This window comes from Lycorma delicatula, chromosome 10, assembly GCF_047948215.1.
Source record: "Lycorma delicatula isolate Av1 chromosome 10, ASM4794821v1, whole genome shotgun sequence".
NCBI lineage: Eukaryota > Metazoa > Arthropoda > Insecta > Hemiptera > Fulgoridae > Lycorma > Lycorma delicatula.
Window position 1 is genome coordinate 83,640,682 of NC_134464.1, and position 12,797 is coordinate 83,653,478.

General features: G+C 29.5%; 2 protein-coding genes across 2 annotated transcripts in view; one reads left to right on the forward strand and one right to left on the reverse strand.

The window, feature by feature from the left end:
- Lmpt (four and a half LIM domains protein limpet) overlaps nt 1-12,797 on the forward strand; it is a 913,540-nt gene that overhangs the window by 304,078 nt on the left and 596,665 nt on the right. The window lies entirely within an intron of this gene.
- The window catches only part of LOC142331616 (uncharacterized), a 50,955-nt gene continuing 50,238 nt past the window's right edge, over nt 12,081-12,797 (reverse strand). The window contains exon 6 of the mRNA XM_075377646.1: nt 12,081-12,498. Within this exon, the coding sequence (XP_075233761.1) occupies nt 12,199-12,498 (300 nt within the window). The 3' untranslated portion in view covers nt 12,081-12,198. The remainder of the gene's footprint in view (nt 12,499-12,797) is intronic.

A 12,797-nucleotide genomic window follows, 5' to 3' on the forward strand; every position in this document is an offset into this window, starting at 1 on the left:
TCACTTACTTGTGGACACGATAAGTGCTATAATTTTGCGTCAATCACTTTCAAATTTTCCTTAAAAATACCTCGTCTCAGAATCTCGGTCGAGTTCGTTAACGACAAAAATTGGACCATGGAGGTGGAAATGAAGGGCTTTTCCGAAAAAAGCAATATCGTTATAACTTTCTTATTAAGTAAAATATCGAATTCGTTTAAAGTTCCTACTTTTCTTTGGATAAGAGCATAAAACTTATCTAAGTAAAGTTTTTTGATATCACCAACCAACCATTGGCCCAGACGGTGAAAAAATGGGGTTTCGAAGACAAAAAACATATCTCCCTTAATAGGCACTGTATCGAATCGGTTTAAAGTGGTCGTTAGTCTTCGAAACATTACATAAAACGTTTTTCTGAAACAAGTTTTGATATGACCAATCCTTACGGTAGGGGATGACCAAAATATTGTTGGAATTGTAAGAAGATGGGGCTTGTCGTATGTTAAATATGTGAAACTTTTTGTCACATGCAACCACTGTCGTATTGAGTAAATTTGAAGTTTTTCTTAATTTTAAGGTGGGAATCTTTTTTATTCCCTACTTATCGCCGGTGAAATCTACCTCCGCCTTCTGGCGTGCCTAAAGGGATTTTTTTTTATTATTTTCGTAAAGGATGTACTATCTTTCCTAAATATTTTCCACAGAGTAAGGAAGCCCTAAAAATCAAAAAACCTTTTATTCGAAATTTGGGAATTATATCTTAATTAATAGATCTAATTTTATAAAACAGTAAATTAGACAATTAGTTTTAGAAATGAATTCTGTTTTCCAATTGATAAATTGTCATTTTATTCTAAAAACAAATCGAAACTTGTATTGAAGAACTTGTATAGAAACTTATATTGTATTGTAGAAACTTGTATTTATTTTTAATATTTGTAATGCTAAAATTTTCTTCTTATTAATGTTTTTTTTTAAGAATTAAAGTAAACGTCACATGTTTTGAATTCAACTTTAATTTTACTTTTATTATACTTAAGTTATGTGCGCGCGCGCACTGAGAATTATTTTATTATACTTGAATATAAATTATTAAATTATTTATATTAGAAAAATAAGTCAATATGTTCTTTATTAAATTGATTTTACTGTACGTTTATATTATAATAAAAGAATTTAGCAAAAGGTTAATGATACATACTCTAACCATTCACCTTTATTTGCAATATTAATATTCTAATCAATAATAATAATATTCTTGTTGCTGAACCTTTATTATGTATTGTACAGTAAAGACCTGATTTTCTTAAACCTTGGCCTTAGTTGGTTAATCTATTATTAAAAGAAAAGAAAAGTGTAACTGGGTTTACACACGTTACTGTAATATTCAACCTTGTAGTAAAATTTCACAATTTCTATGGAAAACTGTGTGATTTGGAAATTGGTTCACGCTTTTAACATGATAATTTTTTTTCTCTTCTTTTTGTAACGAAAGAAAAATTTTTTTTTATTCCCAGTTTAAATATTTTTTGCTTGATAATTTGAATGTTTTTTTTATGCACATACCCACTCACACGTACTTTGTTATATTTTATTTATATATTGTAGATTTATTAGTAAAAATTTTATGGAGACTTTGAATCATCTGTTGATTAGTTTACCAATATAATATATACTTAGTAATCATTTTAATCAATATTAAATATTGAATTAGAAAAATCCAATTTATAAACAATTATATATATATATATATAAACTATGTAACATATGTAAACTATCTTGCGCAAATTAAGTAAATTTGCTTACACCGAAACTCTCCTCCGTTGATAAAGTTGAAATTTATTTTGTTATTTTTTTTTAATGATGAATTCATTAATTCATCACAGAAGTTTGCATGTGACAATATGGAAATGGAATTATTTAACGTGTAAGATACACTATGTCTACTCGGGATTCAAACCCCGAAGCCCCGGTTTAAAGATCTCCGAAACGCTACCACTCCGCCACGGACTTTACAAATTTTTTATTAATTTGACATTAATTATTTTCTTACCCCAAAAAAATTTAAAAACGTCTGTTATGTCTTAATTAATTTTTGAATGAAAATAAGTTTGTTGCTGCCAAAAATATGTAAGTATATACAAATTTTTATTGTAGTATGCAATATTTAAATATCTTTTCAGCATTTAAGGATAAAAAAATTAAGTTTATCGTCTGTTTCTACCCTTTATTTGATTTATTATTAGGTTTATGTGAAATCATCGCCTAGAAATAAGGAGAGACCACCACAGCTTAAGCCTCCAGGGTGACCCTAAGGGGAAAACTCTAAAGTTTAAATGGAAATGGTTAAATTTGACATCATTTTAAAAGAAAATAAAAAAACTGAATAGATTTGTAAAAGGCTTTGACGAATAAAAAATCGGATTACGATAACTTTAACTTTTTTTTTCGAAGCTTATTTACAATCGGAACATTAGATATACCTTTACTAAATTGGATCACATCTCAAATCACATGGTAAGATGTCCTCAGCAAAATTTCTGAAAAATTACACACTAGTAAAAAAAAAACTTTTATGCGAAGCAACATACAATTTTTAAAAATCTTTTATTTATTTATTTTTTCTGTTTAACTTCCGGGTCCACCGTCAGAGGATGAGGTGAATGATTTGTAGCGTGTGTGAAAATGCCATGCCTAACCGGGATTCGAACCCGGGACCTCCTGATGAAAGACCGAGACGCTACCACTCGGGCCACAGAGACCGGCAAGCAACATACAGTTAACAATTATAAATGCTTATAATGCTTTCTGTTGTTTAATGGTGTTAAATACTTAACACCACTAGAAAGCAAAGCATGATACTCGTATAATAAATACAGTAAAAACAAAATTACGAAACTGTGAAAAAATCTAACGATTTGAAATTAAAAGTTGAATCTATTCGACTTTTAATTCTACTTTTCGACTTTTTTCTATTCGACTGGGATGTGAGTATTGTGCAGTATCTTGCACAAGACTGACATTCTGAGTTATTTATATATATATTAAGACACTATCGGGATACTTAGGTCTAGAACGTGCAGTGAGTTCAACCTTCTAATATCAATCCCTATTGTCTCTTCTGTATTCAGTTAAACAAACGTTACGTTTGTGTTCGTTATGATTCTGCTGAGTCATGTCCCTTGTATCAGTGCCGATTCACAACGCGGCCATATCTATATACAACACAATAATCATTACTCAAGTTAGTCACCGTGTAATTAATTACACACATAACAGTCATGTAATTGAACGTTTATAAATTTATAATATTATTTCCTTTTGGGCCCGACTCTGGGAGGTGGGGGTAAATAAAAACGAAAAAAAGGAAAAATATTATTTCGTTCAATTCTATTAAAACCCGTGATCTTTTCATATGATCACTCTTTCGTTATCGTGTTGAATTTTGAGATGCTTGTGAATCGGCCGCCTGAACACTCGTACGCGCAGTTTGTTTACTCCAATTCTATAAATGGCAGAGTAGGTTTACTGCCAAGTGATTTGTGGGACAGTTAACCCGTTTTTCGTGCTTTGAACTGAAATGTCGTCTCCTTCCGTATGGACCATAATCCTAAATAATCGCGTGGATCTCATTGCTCCTTGTAAACAGAGGTGCCTTTTCTATACACTTCGCTACGTTATTCTGAAACCGCTGTAAGACGTCAACAATGCTTCTGCTCGCGGTGCCACATAGTTCGATCCTTTAAGTTCAGGTAGGTTTTAGAAGTGTTGAGTATACCAGCAGCTTGTTAGAGAAGGATAGACGAGAATGTCTTTCCGGCAGCCAGAACATTTCCTTGAACTGTACTTCAGGTTGCTCTCTAACTCTCTCTCCCCCTCTCACCACCCCTCCATATCTCTCTCTCTCGCTCTCTCTCTCTTATATGAAATTTCCATGTTAGTCGACGGTCGAGGTGTAGACCTACGTACCATACACTCTCAGTTTGCGGAATTGCAATGCTATCAAGGTTATCCCGCGGGGCAGTCTCCTTTCCTCATCGTGAATGTCGGTTCGATTTTGCTTGATTAACGCCTATTCTTCATATATGCAACCACCTCTTGATTAAATTTAACTCAAATTGTAGGCTGTTCGATACTATAGTTGGGCTGGTATCATCAGCGAAAATAATTGTCATCCGCAATGGAAGCGACAGTAACATCGCCAGTAATCGGAAGGTCTGTAATAAAAATGAAATATTACACCAAGACAGAGCCTTGAGAAAATCCCGAATTGATTTCGAAGAAAGGTGGACAACTTCTGGTTATATATTACCTGTGAGAAACGTCCTTTAAGGAGCCGCGTAGAATAAGGTAATAAAAGTAATAAGGTTGAGAAAGCTCGTCTTCAATTTGTACCCGTCTGTGAATAAGCACCAACTTACAGTCTGTAAGTTCTTTGTTATTAAAAAGTTTTACTAACTTTTTGTTTTGAGTGAAAGTTATAAATTTTTAATTTATGATATAGCTTTTGTTTAGGCCGGCCTCCGTGGCGCGAGTGATAGCATCTCGGCTTTTCATCCATAGGTACCGGGTTCGAATACCAGTCGGGCATGACATTTTCACACACGCTGCAAATAATTCATCTCATCCTCTTAAGAAATACCTAAAGGTGGAACCGGAAGTTAAAGAAATAAAAAATTACATCATGTCACTGCTTGTACGAATATGACTTAACTATTTAATTTAGTGCCAGTTTGACAGTCAATTTGTAAGTATCGATTAAGCTCAGCTGTTCCACTATAGGTTAAACTGTTTTGGTCCCGGAGATTAAACAAGAAAAAAAAGGTTAAACTGTTTTAAGCACTCTATAAAAAATGAATAACTTGTGTTAGTAGTATAAAGCGTACGAGCAATAAATGACGTCAGAAAACAGAATTTAATGTCATAAAGTGGTAGTAATTGTCAGGAACAATAAAATGTTTTAATCGAATTTCAGAAAACATTTGAAAAGTCATATTAAAACAACTTAATCTAATCGATTTAATATTTTTTTTTAAATTCTATAAAATTATAATAACTTTATCTTTTATTTTATTTTTTTTTTGTCTTCAGTCATTTGACTGGTTTGATGCAGCTCTCCAAGATTCCCTATCTAGTGCTAGTCGTTTCATTTCAGTATACCCTCTACATCCTACATCCCTAAGAATTTGTTTTACATATTCCAAACGTGGCCTGCCTACACAATTTTTCCCTTCTACCTGTCCTTCCAATATTAAAGCGACTATTCCAGGATGCCTTAGTATGTAGCCTATAAGTCTGTCTCTTCTTTTAACTATATTTTTCCAAATGCTTCTTTCTTCATCTATTTGCCGCAATACCTCTTCATTTGTCACTTTATCCACCCATCTGATTTTTAACATTCTCCTATAGCACCATATTTCAAAAGCTTCTAATCATTTCTTCTTAGATACTCCGATTGTCCAAATGTCACTTCCATATAAAGCGACACTCCAAACATACACTTTCAAAAATCTTTTCCTGGCATTTAAATTAATTTTTGATGTAAACAAATTATATTTCTTACTGAAGGCTCGTTTAGCTTGTGCTATTCGGCATTTTATATCGCTCCTGCTTCGTCCATCTTTAGTAATTCTACTTCCCAAATAACAATTTTCTTCTACCTCCATAATCTTTTAATTAATTTCTCTGATTATAAAGGTAAAATAAGCTGTTAAACCATTCTTGTTTTTGTTATAATTCCAATAAAAACTGAAAATAGGAGGGATATTTTGGTATCTTGCTAATAAAAATTGCCATTAAGATCTATTTTAGTTCAAATTATACGAAAGAAATTACTTAAATTAGTTTCCCCATTTGTAAAATTTAAATTTATTTAATTCGTTATTTAAAATTTACATACTCTCCTGAAAATGAAAGTGGACAAATCTGACTACTATTTTTTTGTGTCAGAAGTCTTTCAAACATTTTTAATCTGTTAAAAATTCTAAAAATAAAAAAAAAGAATTCTCCACCTAGCGGTCGAAATCGGTAACGTCTGGGCGCAATTTTTGAAATTCGCATTTGACACGCAAATGAGCGCGTTAGGCGTGCTGATGACGAATGTTGTTCTTTAATATAGAATAATTAAAGAGGGTGCGGGTGATAATTTCGTATGTAGTATTTTTACACTGAGTGTTCCTGAACGTATTCTTCGAAATTCAGTTACTGATTCAGGACACCAAAATGACCATAAAAGTTCATATCGACATAAGTCCTACTTTGGTTTGATTTCCTTCTGCACGCCATTTCGTGATTTTTAACAAAAAAAAAAAACTATTTTTCAGGAACGGTTAAACCTACTTTAATTAAATTTGGCAGATCTAAGACTAGCGACTTAATCTACAAAATAAAAATTTTGAAAATGACATCTTAAAAAATTTCAAAATGGCAGCCATCTTAATTTTTTAATCTTCAATATCTGTAATTATTTGTTTGATAAAAATTTTACTTATACAAAATTTATTAAACATTTTATTTTTGAATAAAATGACACGTTATTTGTAAAGATCCGTTGACAAACAATCGAGTTATTACAGAAAATTAACCCTGCAGTACGCTTACACACCGTGGTGCAAGCTGATAATTTTTAATAATTTATTATTTATTATTATTAATTTATATTGCACTTAGTGGAGGAAATAAAAACTGGCATTAAATTATCGGTTTGCATTACGGTGCACAAGCGTACTGCCGGGTTAATTGTCTGTAATAACTCGATTGTTTGTCAACGGATTTTTACAAAGCTACCAGCAAGTATCAGTATAGATTAGCTACCAGCCTTCAGTATAGATTCTATCCTAACCACAGCTATTCGTGAGATCGGGGTTTTGTAGTAGAATTAGAACAGAACAGAACATTCCTGTTTAACAATTTTTTATCTACCAGCGTAAATTTATGTTGCAGTAATTTTTTTTTTTCTTTCAAACAACATAGAACTACCTGAGGCCTTACTTAAGAAAACTCTCAGTTGATCCCGAAATTGTTCCGTATTTAGATATTTATCTACACTATAAACCGTTTTACCAAATCCGTATTTTCGAGGAAATTACAAGTAAGTATATACAAAAGATTCCTGCAGAACACCGATTGGCTGTCAGTTACACAAAACAAGGTAGAACCTCACAGACGTCATTCTGTCCATTTCATTATTCTTCTGTTTCTGGATTTCAGAAAAGTAAAGACTTGGTTTTGAAATCTCTATCTGAATATTAATTCTATCGGTTTAGGAATAAGCAGCTGTTAATAGTCTCAAAATTATTTTTAGAAACCCATAGATGCAGATAGATTATATAATCCTGGTTCAATTTTTACCCTGATGCGCAATCAGAGCTAATTGCATTCGTATTCCAGCAGTGCGAAACTTTATAAATACAATGTCAGCTAAGGCCTTGGTAGACCACAGTCACTGTCTCAATACGTTCTAGAGTATCTATTATATTTTTGAAACTTTTTATTATTTCAAGTTTATAACTTAAAAATCTTCTTTATTTATATTTAAAAATGTAGGTTTTGTTCACTCGAAATAAGTTTTCATTCTTTATGCAAAGATTTTGAACCTCTGAAATAGGTGACGTTAAACTTGTATTTTAATTTTTCCTTGTACAAATTAAAGGAAGTATTGTGATCGCGATAAATTTCGGTTTTCAGATTTCAACGGAAATATCCATTTTGACCATCTCTGAATCCATCTTGACTAGTTCGGCGTGACGTCTGTACGTACGTATCTCGCATAACTCAAAAACGATTAGCCGCAGGATGTTGAAATTTTTGATTTAGGACTGGCGTAACACCTAGTTGTGCACTTCCTTTTTTGATTGCAATCGACTGAACCAAAAGTATCCCAAAATCCAAAAAAATTTGGATTTAGGATTTTTTGTTAACTGCAGTAATAAGCCCTCATTGAGAGCTTTTCAACAATTTATCATAAGTGGTACTTATTTTCATTGGTTCTAAAGATATAGCCAACTGACATTTTAATTAATGAAATATTTGGATCTTATAAGGGGAAGGATATGGGTTAGAATCAGACTTAATCTCCTTTTTTCTTTTTTAAACTTAGTTTTAAATTTAAATATATTGATAATTATTTACGTCTAATTGTAATATATATATATATATATATATATATATATATATATATATATATAATAAATTCAATAACAGCAATAAAAAAAGAAAATATGAAAAATATCAGACATTATGAATGAAATAAAATTTTATGTACTTTTCATTTAAAAAAAAAAAAGAAGTGTATATATAATTTAATAGGCGTACAAGTAAGTCACGTGGTGTCCACATCAGATTTTGTGAAATATCTGATTATTCGTTTTTGTTTCCATATTTTTTATGGTTACATCATAATAATGCAAAAACCATAGTATTAGATAGATATGACATACGTTTATTTAAAGAGTAATAAAGGGACTTTACTCGATCCTAACATTTCAAGTAAGATTGTTGAATTAATAATAGTATAAATGTTTGATGTTAACTAATATTTTTACAATTGTGTAACTTACCACTTTATTAAAGAACTGGAGGATCGTTTCTTACTTTCAAATGAAATAAGTTTAAATGAAGTGCAGCAAAAAATGTGTATATGTAATTTAATAAACGTACAAGGAAGTCATGTGGTGTCCACATCAGGTTTTTTATGTAAATATCAAAGTGCTTTCATATGAACAAAATGTTTAAAATTTTGTACTACTTTAAAAGTATTGTTAGTTAAAAGTATGTTGTAATATTAGCACATTTCAGATGTGCTAATATTACAAGTTAAAAAAAAAATTACAGAACATTTATTGTTGTTATTATTATTTTATTTCTTTTGAAAAATAATTAAAGATCATAAGGATAACAATATATATATATATATTTTTTAATATAATTTACTAAATTTTAACTCAGTTTCGTAAAAAATAAGGTTATCTGCCCTAAAGCAACATCCTTTGCAACATCTCCGACTCCATTTTCTTATATTTCCAGCAAACCTTTTGTCTTCTGACATCTCTCAGTTTCTTTTAAACATGTATAAATTTTTCTTAGGTTGTCTTTTTTTCACCTTTTACTAACCTTTGAACTACTTAATCAATTTTTCTCCCCAAATGCCCATGCCTCATTTAGTTTTCCCATTCTGATTGTTTGTTAATCTTTTATTCTCGTTTACTATATTTTATTCTTAGTCTGTTTGTCTATTTAATTTTTTCCAATATTCTCCGTGATTAATAATATGTATTTCGTTTTCACTTTACGTACTTGTATTAAGGTACAAATAATGTATTATTTCACTTGTACAGTTTTTACTTCTTTTCTCTGAGATAAACGTTAATGTAAATATTAAATAGCTAAACAGTAGCTGGAAAAAATAGAAGATTTATTAAATAATTTATATCGGTATCAGAAAATAATTATAAAAATAGAGAATCCAATGAGAGGTTTCACTAGGAAGAGAAGTAAAGGAAGGATTCTGTTTATTCCATCTTTTGTTTCATATATTTGTTGTAAATGTAATAAAAATACCATAATGTACAATAAACGGATAAAATAATAAGACAATCAAATTGTGTATGGTTCGCAAATGAAAAAGTATTTTTATAACATGAATTGCAGGATATTTAATTGAAATATCAAAATTAGAAAAGATTATTTCTGAATTTGGAATAAAATGAATAGTTGAAAAATTGAAGTAAAGATAGAAACTAATAAGCCGACATATGTCTTAAGTAAAAGAAAAGAAACTGACAACAAATTGTAATACTTTCCTGGCATTAGTTATTTATTCTTTTACAGTGACAAAATAATTACACATGAAAAAAGTTACCTTACATTTCTTTTTTGGGATGATGGTAATTGATGAAGTTCTACTGTAAAATTATCATTAGTTGAATTAAACTAAAGGGAGTTTGAAGAATTCCAAAGTATCAGTATTTTTTCTGTTCCCCCGTCTTCAAAATCACCTTCATAGAAAAGTTTTTGTAATCTCTATGTTTACTTTGTTAAACGGAAGAAATTTAAAAAAGTTTCATAAAAAAAAATCTACAACCAATAAAAAAAACATGAAATTTCTTTTTCTGGCGGTGGGGGTGGATAAATTATGATGTAATGTAATTGTAATACTGTTACTAAAAGTTTATATTTTATTAATTACAAAAAAAGTTTTCAAAAACTTTGATCGGCTCCCCTACCTCCTATATTGCACTCAAAATATTTTTTGGTCGTTTGCACTTCTACTATGCCTAGGAAAACATTAAGAAAAGTTTTATGTGGTTACCACATGACTTCCTTATACGCCTATTAAATTACATTAAACACTTTTTTTTAAATGAAAAGTACATAAAATTTTATTTCATTAAAACTTCTGATATTTCATCATATATTTTTTTTATTGTTATTATTGACTTATTATTTATTATATATTTTTTTTTACAAACAGACGTTAATAATTATTAATAAATCGATATATTTAATTTAAAAAAAAGTTAAAAAAGAAAAAAGGAGATAAAGTCTGATTCGAACTGATGTCCCTTCCCCTTATAAGATCCAAATATTTTATTAATTAAAGTTTCAGTTAGCTATAACTATGGAACCAATGAAAATAAGTACCACTTGTGATCATTGTTGTAAAGTTTTGAACGAGGGCTTATTACTTGAGTTAAGAAAAAGTCCAAAATTCAAATTTTTTGGATTTTGGGCTTTTTTGGAGACTTTTGGTTCAGTCGATTTCAATCAAAAGGGTAGGTGAACAACTAGTTGTTACAACAGTACTAAGTTCAAAATTCAACATTCTACGGTTAATCGTTTTTGAGTTATGCGAGATACATACGTAATTAAGTACGTACAGACGCCACGCCGAAACCAGTCAAAAGGGATTCAGGGATGGTCAAAATGGGTTTTTTTGTCGAAATCTGAAAACCGAGATTTTTTGCGATCACAATACTTCCTTTACTTCGTACAAGAAAGTAAAAAAGAATTTGATGAGAGAGGCTGTAATAAAAAGAATTGTTATTATGTAATAAGAGAGATAGATTCTGAAGGAGCATTTTCCCAAGTGTTCTATTAGAATGTACATTCACTATGTGTGAATGAATGTAAAACATGTAAATCAAAAATAAAGGAAATAAAAGAGTTTGGAGGTATTTGAAAAATTTAAATAATGGAGAATCAGTACAGTTTGGAATAGGAAATCTGATTACAAAAATGATACAAGAATCATTAGAGTGAACAAAGAAATTTAGTCGGAAAAAATCAACGAGTATAGACAATCTAAAAGAAAATGGATGTTATCATAATCTTAAAGATTTAACTGGAAATAAAATAAAGTGGAGATAGGTGTGAAGGACTTACCTAAAGTTCAGATAACCTTAGGGTCATAATTAATAGATTAAGTCAGTTAATGCAAATTAGGATCGTAAAAAAAAAATAAAACAAAAATTTATTATAATATTAAATATAAATTTATTAGTACAAAAATGTATCTTCTTAAATTCAGTAGAAAGCTAATACATGTTATAGTTTTTAATACTAAAATTATATTTACTATTCTAATAATGTTTTATCTCATTCTAATTTTTTTCTTATTTCTTTTTTTTTTTTTAATAATGATATAACTATTTAATTTATTTTACCACAGTCGAACATATAGGAACATTAAACGGACCTACTTATGCTAAATAAAAAAAAGAATGAAGTCTATTATTTTACAATAATTTATTATTGTAAGAAATAATAAATTATTCGTTATATAATTAATTTATGAATTATAAATTTTGTTACTTATAATTTATTTCAATCATAAAATAAATCATAACATTTTTCAAAGATGTAATAATACTTTTTTTTTAGTACGGAAAAAAATTGAATTTTTTGTTTGTTGTAGATTTTTTAATGGACTTCGGTTTCTGGTATATTCGGCAAGATGTTTTTTAAGTTATATTTTTAATATCTTATTTTAAAAAAATGTCTTTTTAAAGGATTTATATATTTTTTAAATTTATTTAAACTTATATTAAATTTTTTTTTTGGTTAAATAGTAAAAGTTACACATAAAAATATAGATTGCATCTCAAAAATTATATGCGTGTTCTATTATATAACGTATTTTTAAATACAATATATTCTAGGATGATTCAAGAATTTTTCTTATATAGATATATTTTTAACAGGTTTCGTTTTCTTTTTTTTTTAGTAATCATCTTCATCATCTTGTTCATAAACTGGTGCTGCTGGTGCATCATGTTGTGGTTCATCGTGCTTATGTTTTTTGTAATGAATCGGATGGATATTATGACCGTGTTTCTTTACAACTGCATTAAATCCGTTGTGTTTATCGGATGTGTAATGAACTTCTCTCACACTACCGTCAGGTTCAACAACTTTATAATGTCCTTTTGTTTTGTCGCCTTTTCTCATCTCATGTTGCGATTTTACGTCTTTAGTATGCGGATCGTTTACACCATATTTAAATTCATAATGTGGTTCTGCCTGAAATTTAAAATATATGTATTAAATTTAAATAAAACAATTAAAAAAACATTTAATTTTAAATGCTAAAATGTTTTTAATATAATGAAAAATAAAAATTTTGCTGGAATTGTAAGAAGATGAGTCTTGTCGTATGCTAAACATGTAAACTTTTACTCACATGCAACCACTGTATTGAGTAAATTTAAAGTTTTTCTTAATTTTAAGGTTGAAATCTATTTTATCCCCTACTTAGCACCGTTGAAATCTACCTCCGCCTTCCGGTGTCCCAAAAAGGATTTTTAATCTTTTATTGAACA